The following is a 27,880-nucleotide window of genomic DNA, read 5'->3' on the forward strand; positions in this document are numbered from 1 at the left end:
TTGACGGGACACACTGGGTTTTTGTAGGAGCTGGAAACTCTATGAAAGTCTAGAGTATATTCAGCTCTTTTCATAAAGTAGTATTTGTTGGGGGACATGATGCAGAATTGCTAGACAGGAAGTCATGTTTTCTGACGGGACAGATAAACTGAACTGACCAGACTTCATAGAGATTCTGGCCTTTTTTATGAAACATTTTGTCGATGTCCTCTGATAGGGATTTTTCTCCCGGATCACAGCGAGTCAACACGTTTTTGGTGTCATCTTATTTCAAAGGCTTGAAAAGTCAGCAGGTTTCTTGCCTCGGAGTTACACAAGTTGAATTTCTCTGTGAAAAATATGCATCTTATCTTTTTAAACTACAAAGTGGGGCAGCAACAGAGAACCTTGCTCGGTGGCAAATCAAGAACCACATTAAGGTTCTCATAAACAGGGAGGAGTAGTGATGTTACAGAAAGTAGTGCTGTCACTCTGTGCTGGAAGGTGTAAAAATAAATATGTGATGTTTATTACGTAACATAACACCTATAGTTTTAGTTGACTGTTCTAATTAATGTAATTTATGTATTATTAAAAAAAACAACAATATTTTATGTATTTGAAATTGAGTTCTGTCTCCACCGAAATAAAATGACTACATGTAGACATTTCAACATTTTCTTCAAGAAAATAAGTTTCTTCTTCTTCAGTGCCAACAAACAGCAAATAAAACTAATTTAAGTTACACCTAGATTTTAATCATCAGTATCTATAAATCTACTTACACTTTTATCTTATGAATTATTATATGAAGTCTTTAATTCTTCATGTCACGAGAAGACTGGTTTTTAGGTGGTGTACGACTCCAAAGAGCTTAAGTTGGAATTTTTTACATTAAAGGTACAATGTGTAAAATATCTGCATTAACATTTTTAAAAACAACTAGATTTTGTTATATATTTTGTTGAGACGTGTACTTACATTTCCCCAAGTGTTCCAAACACTGTGCAAACCCAGAGAAATACATAATTTTTCTTATGGTAACAGTGCATTTCATTTGGTTGCCTACAGCTTCCAGGTTAACATCAGATGAAACGTCAGAGAATGAGGAAGGTGAATGGTGAACATGACTAAATATATCGTGAATAAAACTTTAAAACATCACATCGTCTGCGAGTCACGTCAGGTAGATTTTCCTTGACAGTGGTGGTTGTTTAACAGTGCAGACAACAACTCCCATGATCCCACGCTACAGACAAGACAAGCTACGTTTGTTTTCATTGCTTCGATTATGAGACCCCTAGTGGCAGAAATTACATACTGTATGTTTAACGAGTCATTGGTGTTTTTTTAATAACGGAACCTGTCCGTGTTTTATTCTTCATTTTCATCTGATTTTCGCCTCAAATTGTGCAAAAAGGCTCAACAGCTGACATTTTGTGTTTTTCCTTTTCGTGCAGTATGGAACTCTGTGATAAAATGGGGAAATCCATTAAATCTTTCTTATTACATTATTTTTAATGTAATATTCCATCCTCAACGCCTTCAATAAACATGAAACATTAGTAGATTAGATAAGCAACAGAGAAACACGTGTTTAGCCGGCTGATGGTGCAGTGTATGTGTTAAGTTTTACACACACACACACACACACACACACACACACACACACACACACACACACACACATTTAAGGTAGACAAGGTTTTTAAAAAAAAAAAAAAATTGAAGGCCAGAACAGAACAAGCAGACTGTTTCTGTTTGAAAATGTCACCAATCCATCAATCTGACAGGTAAAGGCCAGTCTTCTCATTATACTGTGTGTGTGTGTGTGTCTGCTCTTTTAGAAGAAAAGGCTGCTGACCCAGCGAAGGCACCACACAGGCACACACATACACACTCTGTCATGTGTTGTATTTTAATGAGTCTCTCGCTGGTTATCTATAATTCATCTTTAACAGGTCTCATCTGATCACTCGATCAGTGTGTGTGTGTGTGTGTGTGTGTGTGTGTGCATGTGCGTGCGTGGTTGTGTGTTTGTGTGTGTGTGTGCACTTGTGAAGACAGCTGAAGTTTTGATGATATCTCTTCATACTTGTCAAAACAGTTTACTTTTGTTCTTTATCTTGGTTTCTTTATTTCAGAACTTTTCCTTTGCTCCATCAGAAACCCCCATTTTTCATATTTAGCTTCTTTATAAAAAATAGGAAAATCAGCTCTCAGTTTGAATTGATGACATATTTTAAAGTCTCAGCTGTTCATAATGAAACCAGATAAATATCTGATTTCTCCAGATGCTCTTATTTGAATGATGGAGGATCTTTTAGGGATGTTTTAATATTTATATTTGAATAAACTGCATAAACTCACTAACTGTGTTAAATGTACCTTAACATGGGAAATGCCTTCCATTGGATCAATGATGTTCACTCTCTCTCTCTCTGTAGGTGCACCACTCTCCATTACGACTCTGATCTTCCTCCAACCTCCATCATCATCACCTTCCACAACGAGGCCAGATCCACCCTGCTGCGCACCATCAGGAGGTAACAAACACACACACACACCTGAGACTTTTTAGATATTATGGCTCAGTAGTAGCCATATTATCTACTACTATTACAGTAGTAGCTGCACCAGTGATTATGCAAACGCAATATCTATTTTCTTTTTTTATTTCACAAATGTCCACTTGGACTCAAGGATGAACAGATTTTAGTGGTCAAAGGTCACTGTGACCTACTCAACAATTCATATGATAATCATAACAACAATTTCTTACAAATGTCTAATGGAATAAAATGATGAAACTATGACATTTTCTATCCAAAAGGTCAAAGGTCCAATTCACTATGACTTGATATAATTTTCTGCATAAAATGTTCAGGCCATTTTTCAACGCTGTAGCTTAGGAACAGTAATTTGACTGGTGCGTGGAGGTAATTCTAGTTAAATGTTTCATTTGAATATTGTAAATTTCAGGATCTGGGTTTGTGTTCTTATCATTTAATAACATCTGAAGAGGTGCAAGGTGTAATTTTACATGTAATTTATGTACGTCCAGGTCAGATTTGCAAGGAAATAGTTCAATTTGATGACCCTGAATTCTGACAGAATATTGAAAATCAGCATCTTTAGTTCTTTGAGTGTCAGTCAAACTTTTGGCTGATGAGCAAAGAAACACTGAGCAAAAGTTACAGTAGTGATGCAGTGGTGGCACAGCAGAACAAACACACACACACACATAAAGACACACACACACACACACACACACACACACACACACACACACACACACACACACACAAACACACATAAAGACACACACGCACACACATTTACTCTGCTGGCCCTCAATCTCTGGACCATCGTTCTGTCTTTTAGTTTGATGATACCAGCAGGTTGCCACACAAACACACAATACCGACAGATACACATGCTCACACACACACACACACACACACACACACACACACACACACACACACACCTCTAGGTTTTGGCCTGGATTCAGCTCATTATACCAGTCAGTCAGCAGGGACCGGCCACGTCTCCTCGCTATCACAGAGGACACTGCGTGTTTGGTGTGAATGTTTGTGTGTGTGTGTTTGCGTTTCCTGTGTGTGTCTGTGTGTGCGTGCGTGTTTGTGTGCGTCCTCCCCTTCAGCCCTTCTCAAAGCTCTGCAGTTTTCAACCAATTAAAAGACAATCTGTCTCCCTGAGCCCCTATGCTCCCTTTGGCTCTCTGTATGTAAGTGTTGCTGTCTGTGTGTGTGTGTGTGTGTGTGTGTGTATGTATGTATGTATGTGTGTATGTATGTGTGTTTCTGTTGGTGACTCGGAGCGGCTTTTTATTTTTAGTTTGAGAATTTGGAACATTTGCTCTCACCAGGATCCTCTGAAGCTTCTTTATTGGTGCAAACATTTGGGGGTTTTTTTAAGACGAACATATCTGCTTTTAAAAAGATATCTAGACATTTTATGATTGTGTTAGTGCCCTTGCAGAATACAGGCTGATACAGCATAATAGCAAAATCATGCAAGATTTTCAGTTTGCAGTTATCAACACTAGCTGCTCTAAATGTTAAACACATACATGTTGTTCATACAGTATGTATCAAACAGTGGAAGTACGTGTTGGTTGGCATGAGCAGTGAGAGAAAAAGGAAGGTCTGCCATGGATGTATTTTAGGATACTGTATTCCAAGATGGCATCCAAGTCGTTCCTTTCTAATTAAAGGATTAAAGAAAAGGATACAATTCAGTCATTGTGTACTCACCCTCATGCTGATGGAAAGTCAGGTGAAGTGTCGCAGTCCACAAAACATTTCTGGAGCAAAACAGTCGTACAGCATTCTCCTAAACAACTAAAGTAGCTGGGGGCTTGTTTTAAAACGTAAAAAAAAATAAATTATAAAATAAAATAAAACGTAGCTATACAAAATGGCTCCATACAGCTCGTCCAACATAATCCAAGTCTGGAATCCCTGAGATCTCCAATTGATTTGAAAAGATGTTATTTGCCCTTAATGCTTGTGCACCCACTTCAGACAGGTGTGTGCGAACGCTTTTAGATCAGAAGCTACAGTGAAGATTTCAGGTTAAGAAGTGTGCAAAAAACATCTTTTAAAATCAATCTCGGGTCTTGCAGAGACTTGGATTACACTGTACGAGTTGTATGGAGCCATTTTATGTTTTTTTTCTGTTGTTTTAAAAGAAATCTCTGTCTACTTTAGTTGTTCAGCCAAACGGTGCTACTGTGAAGCTCCAGAAATATCTTTTGGACTACAAAACTTCACCTGCCTTCTGCAGGAAGGTTAGTAGATAATGACAGAATAAAATTTTTGGGTGAACTTATCCTTTAAGTGCATACCACTGCTGTTGAATGTCTCTTGAAGGATGGAAAAAACGTGTGGGGTTCATAAGACTTCACATCTCGATGAAATAACAATAGGAATAGGAACAATTAGGAATATTGAATCTTCATGATTAAACGTTCATGACATGAAACATAAGAATTGAATCTTGTTTGCCATTTTTGCCGACCTGTCAGCTGTTTTAAAAACATGTCATTTAACATGCCAATCCATGTGTGAAAGGATTTAAGGGCAGCAGAGATGTGTTTTCTTGCTTCTGGGACTAATCAGTGCGAGACTGAAGGGTTTACTAAAAGCGAACAAACTAGTTCAAACAAAGTGTCGTCCAACCAGATGAAGCTGCTGTGAAAAGCCTGCCTCCATAGAGAGGGGACGATGTGATTAATTTTACAAAAATTGGAGTTGCAGACATTCTCCTTGAATTTGTGGTCTTTGCTCTCAGTTACAAAGACTGAGAGCAAATATGAAAGGTAACATCATTTGTTCAATGATTCAACAGACATTGTAGAACTGATTGGATCAACTCTTAGCTTTTGACATTTTATGATTTATCTTACTTTTTCAAGCTGACATTTCCTGTTTTACCATTGAATCAAAGTGCATCAGGTTCACAGAAAAGTGTTCACTTTAAGAGTGCTTCACCTGCTGTCGTTACAGGCACACTGAAGTACTTGGGTAAATTTGAATAGTTTTTACAGGAATTCTCTTGACATTTAAAGTTTTTTTTCATGAGTCAGTGAATCACAAGACAGCAGCTGACAAGGAGAAACAAGCCAACAGACAGAACATGGTGATGTAATGACTAATGAGATAATAAGTGTGGAGCAACTGTCTGTTTTGTGGAGATTTTAAATGTTCAAAGGCTGCAAACACAACAGTTTTTTGAGAGCGGTGTTTGGTTGCTGTGGAAGCAAAGTTTTCAAAGTTGTTTCCAAAGTATCTTGACAATATATTTGTTAGAAAATGTTTCTTCTTCTTTAGTTGGCGAGAGTGAACTCACCTTTTTGTATGTTTTTTACAGTCTTTTTAGTTTCTTTTTAATTCCACAGAGAGGTCCGAGGTCAGAGTTGCAGTCGACTAGATCTTGAAGTGTTGTTGCCTTGCTTGAGGAAATTTAATGGACCATCAGGTCTGCAGGTTTTGGCCCATTGACTACAAAGTCTGTGTAATTTACTTTACTGCTGACCCAAAGCAAACTATTAATTTTTAGATTGATTTTCTACCTTACAGCGAGCCAATTTCAGTGCAGTGCTCTAAAAGTAAAACTTAGAGAGTTGAAATAATTGTCACCTTTTCTTTCTTATTTTTTCAAAGTTATTGTGTCACGTTGCTGCACTTTGGAGGAAAGACCATTTTTAAACTGTTTTCTGACTTTCAAGATATGCAAGTTGTCACGAGTACAGCATGTTGTTGCAGACAAAAAGCAAAAATAGACATTGTGGAATTGTCCTTTGGATTAAAATAGTTGCATGGCCGAAAAGTGTAAAAAGGACCCAGAGCCTTGAGTCAGTTTTTATCTAAACTGTGTGCTATATGAGTGTGAGAGAGTTATTGTTAACTAGTAATATTTATATTAACAGTAAACCTGAGGCATCAGCCCAGTCTTATGCGAAAGCCTGTAGCAGACCTGCTGATCTATAGGATGGTGTATGAGGGATGGTTAGTCGCAGATTGTATGAGGATGGAGTACCAGCAGGTCTATGACTAGAGGAGGTCAGGGTTGGTCACATGGTTAATTAAAAGGAGGGTTCTAGTCCCGTGAGAAGCTAATAGTCAGTTTTGACTGAAAGCAGTTTTTTTAATCAAAACCATGATGTTTTCCTAAACCCAACCAAGTATTTTTGGGGCCTTTATTTTGAAAGTGTAAATTGCAATGCATGTTTGTTATTGTTAACTTGACCATGGATTGAGACTGTCTTGTTTTCAGGCCAAACACGACAGTGACGCAGTGCACCTATGTCTATGTACTAGTCTGGCTTGATAGCAGTTCAGAAGCACACATGGAAATGTGCCCAAAGCTGCCCTGAAGTCAAGTTATAGCCCTCTAAGCTGTCAGTGCAACAAAAAACAAATGTTTTGAAAAAAGAAAGAAAGAAAGTAAAAAATGCCCTTGATTAAGGTGCTTAACCTGCTATAATATAATACTAATGTCAGTGTTCTCTTAGATGCTGCTGTTTACTAATCACTATCATTTACGCAACAACCAACAGCAGATGATGTCAGTTCCCAAATGTGAATGTGTCGAACTGTAATAATGTTCCGGCGTACTGGGGTAAAGCCTCCATCACCACTCTTTCAGGGGTGAATACTTTTGAAAAATGTCAATCTGCTTATTCTCTAGTCTCCATTGGATCGTAGCCAGAAAGTTCACAAAAGGCATTCAGTGTTATGAAACTTTTGCTTAGAGGCTTTGAAAGATCTTTAGTCAAAGACAGCAAAAAATTGCAATCTAATTTCAGGCGTCACTTTTCAAGCAGGAAAAAAAATACTTGAATAGCTAGATAGTAGCTAGATAAATTTTCTTTTTACTATCTGCAATCATGCTTTGCTGCGGGGACTCTGAAAACACTGAGAGCGTGTTGAATGCCCACAATTACATTATAAAGGGGTGTAATTTGGGAGCTTTTGTGCGCTTTGGGGCTTGACGATACGCAGGCCAAACTTTAATAAGTTTGATTTCTGAGACAATGATGGGCACTTTGAAAGCTTTTCATCTCATGATCAAAGAGTTGCTTTCTGAGGGAGAGCCGAGGCCTTGTCGATATTTAATCAAGCTCTGATCCGAAAATTGATCTCATCTTCCCCATCTCCGCTGGGCGAGAGATAAGCAGGTGAAGAGGGAGAGGAAGAAAGAGAACGAGAGAGAAAAGAGATGTGAAGCTTTTGAGGACATATTTGGTTTTAATGGGTTTAGTTTATTTTGACTCTCTCTCTCTCTCTCTCTCTCTCTCTCTCTCTCCCTCTGTGTGTGTGTGTGTGTGTGTGTGTGTGTGTGTGTGTGTGTTTGTGTGACAGCCTCCTGAGCTGCAAAGGTTTCATTATTACAGAGGAGCCACAGAAGCATCATGGGAAAGAGAGGGAGGGAGAGAAAGAGAGATCTGTCCCTCTAGATCAGCACCAGCTCAGCACTTTGTGATTCAGTGGACCTAAAAACGCACAGTAAAGAGTCCGGATCACTTCCTCTACAACTGATCACTCAGGATTTATTAAGAAGAGGTCATTAAGCAGATTGATAGTCTTTGCTTCCTACTGCAAGTTTGCTGTTCTCTATGAGATTAAATTGTACTGCGTTCTACCCAGTTCTTATTTATTTCAATCTACATCTTTTTACTTTTCTTGCACACCATCGGAGCAAACATATTGTGTGTGTAATTACAGTAACATGGGGACGCATGTACAACATAAACTTAATGTGATCATTTGCTAACCTTTCAGACGGCACAACGTTAAAACCACTGACAGGTCAAGTGATACTATTGATCATCTTGGTGTTGTGGGAAACCTTGGTTCCTGTGTTCATATGGATGCCACTTGACATGCATCACCCAGCCTTGGGAACAGCACTCCCAGATGGTAATGACACACAACAATATTCCCAGGATCCCAATCTGATTAAGTATCTATGGGATTACATGGAACACATCCAATTCCATGGAGGCCCCACCATGACTCAGACTTGACTCTAACCCATCAAGGCACGGACACGGGACCTCTGGGGGTATCAGGTACTAGGGCGTTGGCAGTGGATCCATGGGGAGGCCTCCATGGATCAGACTTGTTCTAGCACATCCCACAGATGTTAAATCAGATTGGGATCTGTCAAATTTGGAAGCCATGTCTTTGAGCTCTTTATCAGGCTCCTTGGGCCATTCCTGTGCATTGTCCTATTGGGGGTGCTACTGCCATCAGAGTGTGCCATTGCCGTGAGGGGCTGTGCTTGGACTGCAACGGTGTTTGGGTGGGTGATTCATTGTCAGGTGGCATCCACATTAAAGGCCAGGACCCAAGGTTTCCAACTAGCACATTGCTTTGATGCGAAATTATCAATGTCATTCTCTCCACCTTAAGTGTTTTTATCGTGAGGCTGATTGGTATATTAAATCGACCCAACAAGGGGAAAAAGAGACATACTTGGTTCATAAACTTACCATAGTGAAGATATCCTTCCACTGATTACTGTAATCTTTGCTGATCGGTTAAACACTGTTGTGGCCTTCTTAACAGGATTGGCATAGCTATGTTTCTTGTCAAGTTTGTCTGACCTAGCAACAGCAAATAGGGGGCAGGATTTAGGATTGGTCAAGTAAAAACAGTAAAAAAGAGAATACTCTGAATTTGATGCCAGCAACACGTTTCAAACAAGTTGGGACAGGAGCGCCAAGAGATGTGAAATGATTGCATTCTGTTTTTATTTACTTCTTAGAGAGTCTAATTTTTTTGCAATTAGTGTTGACTTACACATTGATTTACATTGATTCTTCACAGATTTTGACCAATGGTCAATGGTTTTACAAACGAATAGTCACTCCAGAGATCCTGTTTATCAGACAGTATTAAACATTCCTGATTAGACAACACTCACTAAATACATTCAGCAGCTGTGATTAGACAATATTTGTCAGGATTACACAGTGTTTACAGGATGCTGATATGTAGCATTACAGATCATCAGTAATGAGACTTTTTATTCGGTTGCAGTGTCTGTATGAGGCATTGGATAATCGCTGATGAGCTTATACGTGCAGCATCCACTAAATAAACATCATCAGACAGTAATGAGTGAATATAGATCATGGTAGATTAGCAGTGACAAGGCTGTATTTAATGTGGACAAACTAGCCTTTTGACCCCAGTAGGGCTGATAAATGTGGATGTACAGCACTGTAGATCAGCATAGACGAGACAGTATTTACTGTGTGCAGATATATAGCATAATGCATCACTGGTAGTTACACAGAACTGAACATTCTGTATTGAGTGGCTGAATCAGGATTTTTTTTTCTAAGAGCAGTTTCTGTGGATCTGCTGGGGAAGACTTTCTGTCAGTGCAAGAAAGATGTAAGATGCACTGAAAACGATGCAGAGTCTAACTTAAAAAAGCTACATTTGTGTTTTTTTTAAGGGAGAATATTCATTGGTACACATTTTAAAATGTCTTTACTTCTAAAATGAATCATATCCAAGAATAAAAATGGCTTTTTCAAATAATCGAGTGAGATTCTTCCATGGCTGTCAGAGGTGCTGATAGAGAAATTGGTTGTAGAAAGATGCCAGGATGCGGATGAATGGAAAGACCCTTGGATGCAGAAGTGGAGAGAAAAGACTGATGAATTACTCTAGCAAGGTGGAGGATGGAAGAACCAGTTGTCAGCTAACCAATCAGGCAGAGAGAGGAAGAGAAAGAGGGAGGGAACCGAGCTGAGGTGTGCACTGAGAAAGATGGAAAGCGAGAGAGCTTTAGAGAGGATAAACAGAAACAAAATTGTACCCTGAGCACAATCTAATACCACACAAACAGCAGAAACTAATTTGACTCTTCACCTGAAGGGAACGAAGTTAGTGAAAAGCAATTTTGCAGCTGATTTACAATCAGAGTAAAAACAAAATGCCCCAATACACATGAAAGCGAGAGGTGCACTGTGTTTTTACAGCAACCAACAGAGCAGAAGATATCTTGCTCACAACAGTTGAAAGCATCACTTCTCAGGTGTAAATAAATCCTGGGCAGCAGAGAGGCGAGACAATTTGAAACCTGTAATAGAGGTTTTGTAGTTACGTCACACACACAGCAGCACTTCTACTGCCTTCATGTAAGGACCAGAGTTGTCTGTAAACGAACAAAAGTGAATTAAATGGTTTAAAACTGGAGCTTGAAGAAGTTTTTCAGACACAGAAATTTACAGTAGACTGCCCTGTCGTAGTGAAGTGCTGTCTGAGTAATTGTTTGAGATGAGTCAGTTCACTCAGCCTGAGCAAACTGTTAACACCAGCTTTATTGGCCACAGTAGTTGAAACTAAGTGCTTGCTTGACTTTCTTGAAAACGTTTCAACCTCTCATCCAAAAGGCTTCTTCAGTTCCAACAGACTGATGAGGGGACCCTGGTTATTTAACCTCTGCAGGGTTTTTAGCACCTTGAGAGTCATTGTTAAGTCATTGTTAAAGTTAAGGAATCACCAAAATGCTTGCAATTTGTCCTCAGGGCGTCATAAATGCCCAAACCAATTTCATCCCATTCCACCATGGATGTCTCACGTTGGGTCTACAGGCCACGTCAGGGGATCATCGAAGTCAGTAGGATTCATCCTTTGGAGCATGTACGTATAAATGTTCACGTCAATCCATCTGAAAATCTGGTTTAAACAAAGTGGTGGACTGGAGCCTCGCTGCTAGTGTGGCTTAGAATAAAGCAAACAAAAATGTTATAGTTATAAAATAGAAAGTGGCCAGTTTTCTTAACAATACAAGCAAGTTGTACTGGGGCCCCAACTGCAGTTAAAAGAAAATAAAGCAGGAGTGTGAAGCAATTACGAGATAAATTCATGTTTCTGCAAAGCTCTCATGTGTCTCTTTCTTCTTCATCTCTCATATATACGGCAGACACTTCAGGAATACCATAAACTTTATGGCACAAAGTTATCATTCACTCAATATCACATAAAAGCAAGTGCTCCTGACCTTGATGTAGTCCCACAGTTTAAACACTCATCTGAATGTCTACAAATACTAAAACGTTCTCCTTGAGTTCAGTCCACACCTGTTTCACATTTAGCAGCCTAATGCTATAGTTAGCGAGCTAATTGACTCTCCATCCATCTGTCCATTCTCTAAACTGCTTATCCCGTTCAGGACTGTGTGGGGCTGGATCCTGTCCCAGCATGCACTTGGCAGGAAGAGGGGCACAAGATGGGCCGGCCTTTGCCAGTTGACAAGAGACAAAATCGATCAAACACATCAGTCCTTAACTGAACAGAAATAAATTCTTCCCGCCTGTTAATTGCTGATAAGGTGGTGCAGTTGTCCGTTTGATGACACCGTCACCTTTTCGAGCTGCAACCAAAGAGCTGAGGGGTGACAACATGGCCGACAGGAGACTGTGACATTACCTCTGTTGTTTTCATCCAAACTTCTATGCTAGACTGTGAGTGCACACACGCTGAGCAGGGTTGACTCCTGTGGGAATTGAACCCCCCACCCTGGCAGTCAGACAGCAGTACCCATTTAGCATCAGCAGCGCTATCGATGCCAGAGAGTGGGGTTCAATTCCCACCAGAGGCCCGCACATGCAGCTCTAAAAATGCACGCTCTCAAGGCACTTTGGATGAAAGCGCTCTCCAAATGGCAGCTGTAGGTAATGAAAATATTTCAAAAAATTCCCACTAAAATTGATATATAGAGCGTTGGAAATGAGCGGCGCAGATATAGAGCTGCTATTCTGTGGCAGCCGACTGCGGTATTGTCAGCGGTGATAATATTTTCTGTGAGCTGAAGATAGCTTCTCCCTCAGCACGCCTGAGGGGAGGTTAAGCCTCATAGCTAGTGGCCTGTGAACCAGAGAATGGGAACTCCTGTGTGTGTGTGTGTCTGTGTGTGTGTGTGTGTGTGTGTGTGTGTGTGTGTGTGTGTGTGTGTGAGAGAGAGAGAGAGAGAGAGAAAGGCGGGGAAGTAGTGAAAGGGAGGAGAGGAGGTGGAGAGAGAAAGAAAGAAAGAATGAAAAGAGATTGTGTCCATCCATCCATGTCTGTCTGCCTCACTGTAACACAGATATATAGATGGATAGATAGATAGGTGGATGGAAAGATGGGTGGAGGAATAGATAGATGCATTCAGTGGAGGATTAAATGTGATCTAATGAGATAAATACACTCTTGACTTTCAACTTGATCACCTCATTTCTCCATCTTTAGCCCCCCTCCATCTTGATTCCACCCTTCTTTCTTATTTTCTTGCCCCACACCTTCCCTCCCCCTCGCCTCCCGTCTCCCCTCCATCTCATCCATCAATCCGTTCATCCATCTCTCCTGATCGCTCCTCCACTCCAGAGAGAGAGAGAGAGAGAGAGAGAGAGAGAGAGAGTTGCACTCAGGACTATTTGTCTCCCTTACTTGCTTGCCACCTCTCTCTCTCTCTCTCTCTCTCTCTCTCTCTCTCTCTCTCTCTCTCTCTCCCTCTCTCTTTCATCTCGCTCTGCCTCCCCCTCCCTCCCTGCATCCATCATTCCTCCTGATGGGGTCCGGTCCCTCAGAGAGTTTCGCTCCACACCTCCTCCTCCTCCTCCTGCATTATCAGCTTCAGCTCCCTCCATCCCTCCATCCCTCACTCCTTTCTTCACTTTCACCTCTACCAAACTCCATCCATCGCTCCACACACACTTCCAACAGTCTGCCTATTTTTACTCCCCATTTCCTGTAGATTTCTCCATTGTACTTTGATCCATTGCACCTGTGGTTTAGGGCTGGGTTTTTTGTTTTGAAGGCTATCTGCTGTACTGGCGGGTAAATCTTTGTACCAAAACAGTTATGCAATTATTAATGCAGAGAGTCTCGACCGTGTTCTGGTGTAGTGAACATACTTCTGTCCACTGTTGTCTGTGTGTGTCGGAGTTTCATACACAACTCTATCCTCCAATGGCCACAAACGTTGTTTGAATTGGACATTGTGTTTTCTTTTTTTCTTTTTTGTTGTTCTTATTTTCTTTTCTCAAAATATGTAAGCCTGCCATTACCTTCTTGTTCCCTGACTACATTATTGTTTAATAATTAGATGTATAAAATCACATATTCACAATATATGATATGGATTTTTATTCAGCCAATATTTATAAGTACCTGCTTCTGGTTCCACACTCAAGAAGTACAAAACATGAAGGTTATGCACAACTGAGTGATAAGAAAGGCTAAGATAGACTCATAGACTTTTTCTCTCCTCGCTAAATCCCTGCAGATGTATTGCATGCTGCACTTGTTAAGGCTTAGTATTATTCTTTCTACTAATCTGCTACATTGTAATTTCACTGATTGTGATAATAGCCAATAATATACATTTTCCCAAAATTATCGTATTATTCTATCTAATGTATTGTGTTTGTGTATATTAAGGCAGATATGTCTTATACGAAAAGTCTTTTTTCAAGACTATAATGCGGAAAAAGTTGCTTGGGGAAATTTATATTTATCAATTTTGCAGGTGGTTTAGTAAGTTTCAATGCACTGATGTCATTGTAAATTATTGCAAAAAAATCAGCCAGGCATCAGCATCGGCCCCAGAAATCAAGTATGGGTCTGGCTTTAGTTCCTTGTACAAGTTATAGCATTATTCTCTCAGAATCTCATTATATCCAAGCAAACTTGCCGTTGTAACTGGAATATCAACTGAATCGGTGTGAAATCAGAATGAATCAATTGGAATTTTAATCAAATCAGGAAATCTGTGGTGATTCCCAGCTCCACTTTGTTCATTTATTCTCCTTGTTTTCTTCAGATAACTAAAAAAAAAACAAGACTTGTAAATGAGCAAGAATGAACCCAAAAGGCTAATTTCCATTTGTTGCCTCTGGCCAGATGTTTAAAGACACTAAAACAGAATCAATGTGAAAAATCTTATAAAATTTACATACACAGAATAATAAATATGCAACAACAGTACAGCAGTACATTCACCAATAAATGTTGACAATATAAAAAATGTCCCTTTGTCTCCCTCCCATCTTATTTTTAAAGTCTTCTCTCCCTTTTATTATGTCTCTCCCTACATGAAACTTTTTCCATTCTCCTTTCCAGTTTTCTTTTCTCAAGTTTTATGTCGTCATCTTTCCTTCAATCTCCTTCCCTCCCAACTTTCCTCTTATCTTGTCTATCCTCTATTCCACTTTCATCCTTCCCCTCCCTTTTTCTTTCTTCCCTATCACCTTCTTTTTGCTCCATCATCTCTTTTCCTCTTGTGCTCCCTCCAACTATTTCTGGCATCCTTGTTTCTTCGCTTCCTTTTTCTTTTCCCAACTTTTATTCTGCCTTTCTTTCCTCATTTTCTCTCCATCTGCTGTGCCTCCTCCTTTACCTCTACATCTTCCTTGGATCCTATTTTCTTCCCCTTCCTTCTCCTCTCCTTACTTTAATTGTATTCTGTCTTTCTTGATGCCGTTTTTGCTTTTTCTTTTCTATTGTCTTTGTTCTTTCTTCATTTTTTCTCCCATCTTTACTCCTCCATCCTCAAACCCAATCTTCCTCCTCCTTTTCTTGCTTCTTACCTTCCATATTCTCTCCCTCTTATCATCCGTCTCTTTGTGCTCCTTCCTGTCATTACTCTTCTCTCTTTTCCTCCATCCCTCTCTTCTGTCCTTAACCTTTACCTATCTTCCTTCTCTCCTCCCTCCCTCCTCAGCCCTATCCGGAGGGGATGATGAACACGGAGGTTATTGAGGAATAGAAATGATGAAATAAACAGAGAGCAGAAACCGACCCAGAACAAAACACATTTCCTTATTTTCTTCCTGTAAAAGTTATGAATTTTTTATGTTTCAATCTCCCTCTTTAATGAAATAGTTTTTTAGAGGCGACACGTCATACATTTTCATAACAGGAATTTGGGCTGACATTTTCAATATGTTGTTTCATATGCCGTGCAGTGCGTACATAATGGATTCATGAGCAGCTGTGTGTGTGTGTGCAGGTTGGCATTTACTTGTCAGCTTCCTGCATATTTCACATGCATTCTGTTTACTATAAACTCGTGTTTGTGCATATCTGAGACTAATATTTTCTTTTGTCTCTCCAGCGTTTTGAACAGAACTCCAGTTCATCTGATCCGTGAGATCATTCTGGTGGATGACTTCAGCGACGACGGTGAGCTGCAGCTGGACACACGTACACAAACACACACATTCCTAGTCTCTTCCAGGTCAGAGATAACAGAGATGAGACCTACATAGCAGGTCAGAGGGATGAATGTGTCCACAGCAGCTGGGTCCACAGTTTCAGGAGTACAATAGAGTTGAAAAGAGACCTCCATTCTGGGTCAAAGCCGATGGACGAGCTGCTTATGAACAGAGTCTCGCCCGCAGCTGTGTCAGCTCTGTCTCCAGAGATGCAATGTCCAGGTGAAAGAGACCAAACAGACCAGAGAAAATTGTTAAAAGAGTGAAACTGAAGGTATTTATATTCTTTAGAACAAGGTTATTGTCAGCAAATTCAATGAAAAGCTCAAATCCAGCGATGAATGGGTGTACTAACAAGTATGCTGACATATCTTCTTCCTCTGTGCCACAGAGCTCCATTGTTGGCCCACAACCACACTGTTGCACTGGATGACATGTTCCTTCATTACCATGAACACACACACTGTGCATGCCGTCCTGTTGCTACAAATACACGAGAGCATCAAATGTGGATTAATCTGCTGCTGAAAATAGTCCACAACACATGCACTATTACCTCCTGTTTGAGTGTGGGAGCATAACATAAGTAGAAAAGATGAAGATTGTAAATCAGTGCAAATGATTAACAAATTATTTATTTATACAGTGAGCGGGCTACGCTACTATCTCCCCAATTAAATGACCTAAATCCTAAGCAGAAAAAGAACGAAACAAAAACACATTCAGTTAACCTAACTTCCTCGGCTAACACGAGCAGAAATGATCTAGTCATTTAAAATCATTTAGCAAAGCTATTAAGCGCACGTTCACACAGGTAGCTGCTCACTAAACACACACTTCTAACACAGACTAACAGGCAAACAACAGTCCATTTCTTTCCTCACTTGAATCGAGGGTCTAAGTACAGAGGATGTTGTTCACTGTACAGAATGTAAATCCCACTGAGGCAATGTGATTGTGATTTTGAGCTTTATAAATAGAATTAATTTGATTTGATTTGATTTGATTTTGAAGAATCTGATGACATTATTGACTCTGCATCTTCTGGACTGCATGAAAGTTATGAAGGACAAGCTCCTGGGTCGACATCCATTCACATGTTTTGTATATAAAAAAGTAAGCAGGATCTATTGTCGTCATATAAATAAAGTGAAGTAAGAAGTACAGTACAACAGTTTCTATCACTGTTGTACAGCAACAGTCAGCTAATGCACATTTGCCGATAAAAGCCTTGAACACTTTTACACGAGAAGCTCTGATTTGCTTCAGTTTCCATTTTTCTTTCCACTCTGGCTAGAAAATAAGTTCTTCTCCATATCTGCCGAGTTGACCCTTATACAATCAAAAACAATTTGTCTGCACTCTTGGTTTTCATGGTCAGGGAGTGCAGCAGTGATAAGAAAAACACTAACATGCAACAGAAAACTCAGTGACAGTGAAAGTACAGCAGCATCAGGAGAAGTGGAAACTAATGTCTGATAACAAGATTTGATTTGTTCCAGGAACTTTACCAGAGTTCACTGACACAAAGTGTATTCATCTGTATTCGAGGTCGCTCCAGTGAAGGGAATTTATTCTTCCTCCTCCGTGTAACATTATGTCACAGTTGAAATGTTTGTCAGGGAAAAAACAGAGAAAGCAACAGAAAGTTCAGCATTCAAGTCTTGCATATCAGAGCTTGTCATATCAGAAAGTAGGTCAACATATTAGGAAATACTAAATGACTTGTTGTGAACTCCCGTAACCCACATTTGACAGATTGTTTAGCCTCTGGTTCCTCCTCATGGCTTTTTGTAGTTGGTAAACTACACAGCAACCCATTTTCACCAGAACAACTGCCAGTTTGGTTTGTCTGTACAAGCAGCCTATAATGATCCATGTTTACAGTTACAGTAGGCTGCAACCTCTTGTAGACATTGGAATTATGATGGGAGCAAAGGAGGAAATCAGGTGACATAGGATTGACAGTTCAAACACAGATTCTTTAACCTAGGAGGCCGTTTGTTGTGCCCAGTGTGAAACCAAAAGTTGACTTTGACTAATTTTAAATTAACTACAAGGAACTTTAAACTGGTTATGCAACAGTTTTAATTTAATACTGATGCATCTATATGAGGTAGAAGATATTTCTGTAAAATATTCAAGGTATTCTTAATGCCTGTCACAGGCATTCCAAGGATTGATTAAGGGGCCTCGAAAAAAAATAATGAATTCATTAATTATTGCTGATAACTTTTTAAAATAAAAAGGCTGCAGATCGTTAATCTTAATTTCCAGTTGTGTTTCATATTGTATTTCAGCAGATACCAATTAACGGTTTAGCACACGGTAAACTCGAGAAAAACACTGAAAATAGTGCCCCCGTTTCTCAGTGGATAATCATTGTTGGATCAAAAATCGTTTGAATGGAAAATTTCAAATCAGATCAGACATTCAGAACCAGAGAATAGTGAGACTGCCAAAGATTCATACCCCTAATGAGGACATAGCGCATGACACGACATAAACTAGAAACAAAGAGAAACTTAAAAACTTCCTTTGCAGCCGAGAGGAGAAAATGTATATGGCAATTATTCCAGTCAGGAAAAAAACAACATTGCAGTGCATCAACTCTGAGACTGGCAGTTCAGTACTACTTGATTCTCCACAGTCTTTTAAACACCTAATTATCAAAGACACCTGCTGAAGCAAACTGACACCTAATCAGGACAGATGGTGCCACATGGACATGAATAGAAGTGAAAATGCTGGTGATGATGGTAAAATAGTGCCAGATTTACAAATGAGAAATAAAAAATTCATGAAGTAATGATCAGGACAGATGAGGAGAGCGTCAAGCAGCAGTGGAACAAGATATATGCAAGTAAATGGTAAAGATAGAACATATGAAAATGAGCAACAACAGTGTTAATGATGCCGTGAGCAGACTTGAAACATGTCAACCAACAACTAAATGTGAAGGCTGATCTGTAAAACCACAGAACATTTCATTTCCTCCCACACAGCAGTGCGTCATTTAAGAACGTTTATATCTTGCCTTTGGCTACAGTCCTAATTTCTTGCAGTGATTTATTTTGGGATATTTGACCTTGCATGATTCGTTTTTTTCCCCCACTGACATCCTGCTGCACATCAGTGGAGTGTTTCTATCTCAATCAGAAGCACTGTTGATCTCTAGTATCAGTATGGTTGCCATGAGGGATATATAGTTTTTATTAAAGCGACTCCCAACTTTTTTTTTGTTTGACATATTGCCTGAGTGCTATTTATCGACACCACCCGTCATCAATGTGTTCTTTCAAACTGAATATTTAACACTGTTGATTTGTTCCAACCAGTGCATAATTAAAAGAAAATAGATATTTCAGAATCCTGACTGAACTTTTAGTTTTAGTAGAAAGTATATATGGGCCAAAACTTCTCTGTCTGGGTCAGAGTATTTTCTGGCCTTTCTCACAAAGAGTTCACAGTTTCCAGCATGAAAGGAAAGTTCAGTGGAGAACAGAGCGACCGGGCGTCTCTTCTGGTTCAAAGGGCTCTGATGGAGGTTTTCAGTCATTCGGGGCCAGTGAACTTTGGCACAGTGTGACTGAAGATTTTCATTCCCAAAATGTTTTTTAATATGAGGGAGAGAAGCAGTAGGAGCAATAAGAATTGTAAAGCACTTGTGTGATCACTGTTTATCGCCCTGTGGCCTTCAATAAGAATTACATGTAAAATACAATCAAATAAAATATTAAGTAAAGTAATATTTATGTGTTCATAAATACTTTAGAAAAACATTGTCTTCGTGATAAGGAATATAACAGTGCTTAAGAAAACACATCATCATATAATAACAAGGCCAAGGACATTTCATTGCAGTTGTCAGCTTCTGTGAAATTGACACCACAATGCACTGAATAAAGACATTATTCTGCTTTTTGTCTGTTGAGGGATATTTTGTCTTATTCAGTTACTCATCCTGATGTGTTGTAGATGATTGTCTTGCTGTATCGCTGTACAGTACCTCCGTTATCATTAGCAACGTATTGTGAGTTACTCTGATTTCCACCCCTACTATTTAGCGCTTTCAATTAAGGATTGTACTTTTCAGAAATCAAGGACTTATTATCGAATCTAATGTTGAATTTGTAAGAACAGGAAATCTTTTCAGAAGCCATTGTTGCTCCAAAACATTATCTATTAAACATTAATTCCTCTTCTTTTTACAAGTCTTATCTCAGCGGTTCTGTTTCTCTCCCCTCTTTCCTTTTCTTGTTTCATTTTGACACTTTTTTCCACCAGAGCATTTTTCAAACATGTATCACAGCAGACAGTTATATTTAAGATAATATATTAATACAACTCCAGAATTCAGCGGGGAGCGCACAGTCGGCTGAGCAGCAACTAAACAAATGTCTGGTATGTCAAACTGAAAGCTTTGAATTGCCGTCCTGCTGCTGCAGCACTTTGCAACAAGCTGCTAATTTCCCTCCAGAGTCAAGAAATTATCCAGATTTATTACACGGCGCACAATATTCTATTCAATTCAGTTATATTTTATTCTATTCACTTGAATGATTGTGTTTCTTCTCTTTTCTTTCCAGAAACTGACTGCCAGCTTCTCACCAAACTGCCTAAAGTTAAATGTATTCGCAACATCAAAAGAGAAGGTACGTCAACAGTTGTGTGTATATGTGTGTGTGCACTTGTGTGTGTAGATTTGTATGTGTTTGCATATTTGCATGTTTAATTATCCATACTGCTTTTGTGTGTCCGGCATACGTTTGTCAGCAATATACTAATTGTTTGCACGTGTGTGTGTTTGTGTGGGTGAGTGTTTAGAATAAATTGCTTGTGCACGCCTCTAGCCTAAAAATTTCCATATGCAAACGCACAGTCACAGACAGACAGACAGACAGACAGACAGTCTGTGAGTGAAGTGAAATTGATCCATTCATCTTTGGCTACATATGGAGCCGCGGAGCTGAAATGACCTGAAGTGAATTGAAGTGACAGGAGCTGCTACTGAAATAGAGCCCAGAGAGGCAGAGAGAGAGACGCCGACTGTCATAAAAGAAATGTTGGTGTAGAGAAAATGTCTTCCATGAACTCAAACCAAATATACCACAAATTCAAAAGCAAGACCACGACCTGAAATTTGACGTCTTGCTTTGTAAAATGCCAGAAAAGCGGCATAAAAGCAGCAGAATTCATAAATAACTTGGCAGAATCTGAAATGACAACCAGTTGAGAGCTAATTCCTCAATCACGCTAAATATGGATGTTAATAGAGTCATGCGTCATGTCTATGCTTATCATGTTTCTGTATAATCCAATTGGTGCTGCCTCCATGCTCTTAAATATAGAATACAAATGAATGCAATACACAAATTACCATGACAGCTTGACAATGTGATGGGGTCATGAGTATGTTGCACTGTTGGGAGCCAGAAAAGGTTCCTTCCATGTGTGGAGCTGAAACTTTAATTTAATTTGATGCTTTGCACTCTCAGGAAGTTCCGTTCTTATCCAAACCAGACATGCAGATGATTTTAGGTGTTAGTTCATTAATTATACCACCCAGTGTTCCACCCATGGGACACTAAAGCTGATTTCAAAGACTGCCAGAGCTGTGGGATGTTAATGAAAGTATTTTATGTAACAACAGAGGAGGAAGATAGAGAGGATTTTTTGGTCACTGTAGTCTTTTTCAAAAAAGTGCACAACAAAGTATGCGTCTGAAAGGATAGAAAATACGCTGTCCTGCTGCCTTCAAACTGGTCAGGCAGGTTTGAAATCTGATCTTTTCTAGTCATTTATCAAGTCCTGGACATTTATTTTTATCCACTTCCCTGGCAGACTATCACAAGAATAAATGTTGGTATTGTCCATTTCTGCAGAACACAGATTACTGAAACTTTGCGCTTCAGCCTTGCGCTTTCAGTGCGATGTTTCCACACACTGTTCTTAAAGTCTGGTTAGGTTTAGGCATCAATATCACTTGGTTAAGATGAGGAAAATATCATGTTTTGGTTTGAAAACACACGGTTTCTGTTGCCACAAAGACGACTGCAAAATGTCCAGTTGGTCGCTAAAATGACTTGGGTTTGTCAGTTGAAATAGGATGCAAACGGTGGTCTTGAATTGATCTCAAAGTGTCGGCTTGTGTAGCAGGATGAGGCATTGTGACATTGTGATTTAAAATGTGGAAGACTTTCTTCTCCAATGATGATGACAGTATTTCTGCCATGGGCAGTACATGTTTCAGCAACAGGTCACAAAATCAAAAATGTAGCATAATTTGGAGGAGCTGTCGCCGGCTGCATACTCAAGCGCCGCTGTTGCTGTAGTGATATATAAATCAGACCCAGAAAGACTTGTTACCACTTTATGGAAGTTGATCAGAAAGCAAATAAAGTATGAACTAATAAGATGATGCAATAATAAGAAAAACACCACAGGGAGATAGCATGCAGACCATAAAGATAGACGGACAAAGTCCATCTGTAGCTTTATCGTTAAGATCAAAAATCTGTCCCTCCTCAGTCTGAAGCAGTAAATGGTTGTCGTCTCCACCTCTGACTGCTCTCATTTTTTTCCCTATCATGTTTGATGGATATAAAAAAAAACCCATGAAAACCCAACATTCATCACACCGTTACAAACTTTGACAGCACTGTAATTACAGTAGCCTGTTAGTGCAACTCACTCACACAAGTGAACGATCACTAAATTCCAAACCAACAGTCTTTTCTATACAAGGATGTTTAAAGCCATTTCAGCTAATAATTTTGGTTGTCACTGTTCGAACGTGCCATTGTGAATGTTGTCTACAGATGAGTGAGAACACACCTACACTTAAACTTTCACAAAAACCCTTCCATCTGAGCATCACCTTCTCTAGATGGTTCAGATTGTGTGCTCGCCCTGAACTAACCGCAGCACAGACAGACATTTTCAGTCGACTCATTGCTGTTATTTGGTGACACCAGAGTTCAAACAGCATCATTCTCACTGTGGCAAACTAAAGTAGAAATCACTGAGAAACCACTTCTAACCTGCTTGTTTTTGGCTCGATGAGAGCACTGCCATTTGAACTGGGATTGCTGCACAAAAGTGCCTCAAATTATGAGTTCTGCTTCACTTATATCTCTCTTGTTTTTGTATCTGTCTCTCCTCTCTAATAGTCTCTCACTTTCTTTTTCATGTTCTTAATTTATTTTGTTTTTCTTTATTCGTTCCCTTACTTTCCCACTTACCTCTCCGTCTGCCTCTGTCTCTTTAACAACAGGGACACTTGTCCCACATGCTGTCACTGAAAAATTTCATTATAGCACAGTCATGCTGATCACACTCTCTCTCACACACACACACACACACACACACACACACACACACACACACACACACACACACACACACACAGAGGCAGGGTTCATCAGTTTGGCTAGTTAATAGTTTATAGCTTCAGGCCTTCTGACTTGATTGTCTTTTAATGCCCATAAAAACACACCAGGCTGATACTGTAAGTCTCCAATGACACACAGGGACACATAAAGATTGACATACTTGTGAGGACCCTCCTAGATGTGATGCAGTCCTTAGCCTCTTACTGTAACATAAACTTAAACCCAATCTGAAGGTAGTGTCTTCCTGCTTTGCTTTAGTCATACAAATTGAAAGGTATGTATTTGCCACACCAAATGTATAAATGCTATCTTAAAAAACAATTTGTGTTTGTGTCAGATGAACCTATATGTGTTTGTATGACAGCTTAGACCCTAGCCCTTTTCAGACAGAGATTCCGCAATAGTGCCTAAATGAAGGTTCGCCTTTACGGCGCCTTTTTTTGTTCACACTGAACTAAGCAACCAAAGCTGCTCCAGTGTGTCATTTCATACAGCACGCCAGCATTGCAAAAAAAGGCATGACGGTACACATCATACATTGATATCTGTGTGTTTTCTTTCGTGTTTCCAACTTTAAATATAAAAATGTATCCGCCGCAATGTATCAGGGCAAGATTCCCGCCCTGAAAAGGCAGTGTGAATAGGGCTTCTGATTTAACTCAAAACTCACTAGAAACTTTTTTTTCTTGTTTCCCAGCAGACCCTCTTGCTTTGCTATGTGTCTCTGCACAATCGTTAAAGGAGAATTCCTATATATTTAAAAAAAAAATTAATCTGGACCTTATATGTTTTGGTGTGTAATGATTAATACCAAAGGTTTTGAAATCACTCCAGGAGATCGCCTCAGCAGGCGGCTGCAATAGCTGCAACATAATCCTTATAGACCCTAAGCAACTCCGGCTGTCGAAGTTACATGTTCTTAAAATGCTTGTTTTTGCCACCGACAGGCTGAGGTTGTTATTCCAAGTGTCTGACAACATTATGGAAATCATTCCTCCCGAGAAAGACCTCGCTCAGAACTCTTGCGAGATGTTGGAGTCCATAGGGATCGTTTCTGTGTCGTTGCCACCCACATTACCCACAATGCAACTTAGCCACTGAGTGACATCACTAGAGCAATTTATCAGATTACATGCAGCGTCCTCTGGTGCCACAGCAGGCTTTATACAGAACAATTTTTTTCACATACGCAGCAGTACTCCCCAAGACCTGTAAACACATTTTAATGAGTAAAATTGGTGGAGTTATCCTTTAAGGAGCGAGCTCAGTGGAACAATGGCACACACACATATGCACACACTGTGATAGGTAGAGACAGTAAAGAGTTATCAATGAATATTAACAATCGCAAAACATCTGCCACTCGCATGTGTGTATGTGTGAGTAAATGGGCATCCACTTGTGTGAGTGTGCCAGCTTCTATGTGGGTCCGGTGTATGTGTGTGTGTGTGTGTGTGTGTGTGTGTGTGTGTGTGTGTGTGTGCGTCCATCCATCCAGAAAATAAAGCCTTATTGAGGATGAAATGGGATTTTTAATTGGCTGAGCCTCGGCCTAACAGAGCAGCGTGAAACTTCACGGCCCCTTGTACAATGTCACCGACACACACACTCACAATGGACCCACGCACACCCACCGTAACACACAACCGTACTCTGCACATGTGTACACACTTATTCAAACAAGCACACCCGCATTCACACACACACACACACGTCTCGATGTCAGGGAGTATTGATTAGACCATTTAGTCCAAATAGAAGAGAACACTGGCCCCCATCAGGGAGACCTCCCTAACAGGCCCATTTAAACACACACACACACAGAAACACACGCTCTGTCTCTCTCTGTCTTTCTGCAACACGACCACAATCAGCCGACACACACGTTTTCTCTCCCTGACACTAACCTTCACTCTTCCTCACGCACACACACATGCAGAGTGTGATGGGCCTGTTAAAAGGTTTTGTCCATGTCCGACAGGGCCTCTAAGAGCCCCGCATCGATTTTCCTCTCTGCTGACTGACTGAGAGACGGAGCGAGTGAGAGTAAAAGAGAGAGAGAGAGAGATAAGGGATGTCAATAGGTAGAGCAAGGCACTAACAATGCCAAGGTTAAGGGTTCTATTCCCGCCCAGTGCCTGAAAGCATTCTCTCCTTGGATGTCTGTCTGTGTGTGTGGTGGGAGGATGGAGATGGAGGAGTGTGTGTGTGTGTGTGTGCGACTGATAGTCACAGTACGTGAGCGTGAAAGTTGAATATATACTGTCTTATCCGATCTGCCGCCCTGAAAAGAATCAATTTCAGCAGGCAAAGTGGAGGATTTCAATTTAGTTGAGAGCAGCTCCGACGGCTGAATGAGGCCGTATGTTCGATATATCAACTGTGTCCAAGTGCAGGAACTGTATGGATACTGCACGGTTTAATGTGAGGGTATGTATGTATGCATGCTGTGTATTAGAGATGAAAGTTAACATGACTACTCAGAAGTGGGATTCAAACCTGCTGCGTGTAAACTGAAGGAATAGTTTTGAAATCACAATAGGAGTGTTGCAATAACTCGATATTCACAATAACCGGGATTTTAAAAAAAAATTAATATTGATATTGTGTTAATAATACACCTATGATAATATCATGTATTGCATTTTTTTTATATTGCATTCGTTTGGCCACGATAATCTTGTAGTGAAATTCTAATATTGTAGAAACCCTACATCACAACCTTACAGAAGTCCTGACAACTTGTTTAAAGGCCACAAATTGCTATATAAACAAAAAAGACATGGACATTTCACTTTCTAAAATATGGGACCTTTAATACATGCAGAATGTCTACCCAATCTCCAGAATAAATGTCAGCTAAGAAGGTTTCTGCAAAACCAAAGATTACTTACAGCTGAACATTTCTTTATGTTGCAACTTTACGTTTGTTAAGGTTGAATTTTCTGTGTCGCTGTGCTTATGCTCCGGTTAGGTTCAGGCAACAAACACTTGGTTAGGGTTAGGAAAGCATCATGGTCTGTCTCAAAATACCTGTTTTAGTCGCCGTAATCACAGATGGAGGTGGTCCAACTTTCTGCCACAAAAACAGCTGGAAATATCCCCAGGTGTACTTAGTATCCAGTGGCATGACTCGAACTGTGGTCGGCCGTTTGGCAGCCTCATTGGCTTGAAGTATCACAACCATCCCCTCCACCTGCTGATTGGAAGCATATAATGTGACTGTGCTATACCTCATTTGGTACAAATGTCAACCTTGGATGTGGTTTGCAGAAATGTTAACTGCTAACATTATATCCTGGCGACTGGGCTGGGTCTCTTTCATAACACATTTGCATTAAGTTTTGGTTAGATAAGCTTACAGTATGTGATAAGAAATGTTATTGCTTGTGCATTCTCAAGGACAGTAGTTGTTCAGGAGCCCCAGGGACTGAAACTTATTGGAAAATAAGTTCACATGTGTTAAATATATGGAGCTATATGCCAAACTGAGAAGCAGATCATTATTAAGGGGCTTAATGTTTCATGTGAGTTATAACAGATGAGTTGACACTCAAAACAACACACTTGTATCTCTGTTGGTGCATCAGGTCTGATCAGGTCCAGAGTGAGGGGGGCTGATTCTGCGAGGGCTGGGGTCCTCACCTTCCTGGACAGCCACTGTGAGGTCAACAAGGACTGGCTGCCCCCCCTGCTGCAGAGGATCAAACAGGTAGATCACCACCCCACTCTGATGCCTCCTAACAATGTGTAGCTTCACACTGTGTGTGTGAGTGTGAGTGTGAGTGTGTGTGTGTGTGTGTGTGTGTGTGTGTGTGTGTGTGTGTGTGTGTGCATTTAAGTGTTATACTGGTGTGTGAATGAGATCATGAGTGTCAATAACTTCAGCAAAGCCATTTTAAAAATATGGAGCACTTCACTGCACTACAAAAAGTCTGTGTGTGTGTGTGTGTGTGTGTGTGTGTGTGTGTGTGTGTGTGTGCGGGCATGCGTGCGGGCGTGTGTGCTTGTGTGTGTGAGAGTGAGATGACTCCACTGGTCGAGGTGAAATAGTGCCATGGGAGAAAATAGCTGACGGTCTGATTGCCTCTCATTAAGAAATAAGTGCTGCACTCTCTCCTTCACCCTGCTCATCCGCTCTTCACTCCTCTGTTTGTCGCTCCTTCTCCTCTTCCTCCTCCTCCTCCTCCTCCTCCTCCTCACCGCCTCTTTTCTAATCTCCTCTTCTCCTCAGGTCAGTTTTTACCACTTGTCAGTTCTTCCTCCCTTTTCTCACCTTGCCTCCCTTTCTCTCTGTCCTTACCTCCCCTTTCTGTCTTCATAACTCCTATTTTTGTCTTTCATCTCATCCTTCTTCTCCTCTAATTTTTTCTCCTCCTGCCTGTTGTCATTTCATTCTTCTCATCGTTTCTCTCTTTCAACCTTTTCTTTACATACTGTACTTCCTCTCATTTTCTTTTCTTTTCTGTTTTTGTCCTCTCCTTACACTTCTCTTTTCTTCACCTCAATTTTTCACCTTATTTGACTCCTCTCCTCCCCTACAAGCCCTTATGCCATTTCCTGTCACGTTATTGTCTGTCCTCTTACTCACCTTGTCCCCTTTTCTCATCCCTGATCTTTCCTTTCTTCTGCTTCCTCCTCCTCTCCCCCCTTTTTTCCTCTCTTACATCATTTTTTCTCCTCTCCTGCTCTCTCTTTACACCTTATTTTCCTCCCTTCCTTTTTATCACCTTATTTGACTGCTCTCCTTGAACCTCTT

General features: G+C 40.2%; 1 protein-coding gene across 3 annotated transcripts in view; it reads left to right on the plus strand.

Moving 5' to 3' along the window:
- Window positions 1-27,880, plus strand: part of galnt14 (UDP-N-acetyl-alpha-D-galactosamine:polypeptide N-acetylgalactosaminyltransferase 14 (GalNAc-T14)) — a 194,687-nt gene that overhangs the window by 120,312 nt on the left and 46,495 nt on the right. For all 3 annotated transcript variants that reach the window (XM_084378396.1, XM_084378395.1, XM_084378394.1), the window contains 4 exons: window positions 2,427-2,525; window positions 15,628-15,695; window positions 20,317-20,382; window positions 26,712-26,833. In XM_084378396.1, coding sequence (XP_084234522.1) covers window positions 2,427-2,525; window positions 15,628-15,695; window positions 20,317-20,382; window positions 26,712-26,833 — 355 coding nt within the window. The remainder of the gene's footprint in view (window positions 1-2,426; window positions 2,526-15,627; window positions 15,696-20,316; window positions 20,383-26,711; window positions 26,834-27,880) is intronic.

The sequence above is a fragment of the Pagrus pagrus genome (assembly GCF_965226575.1).
Source record: "Pagrus pagrus genome assembly, chromosome: 16".
NCBI lineage: Eukaryota > Metazoa > Chordata > Actinopteri > Spariformes > Sparidae > Pagrus > Pagrus pagrus.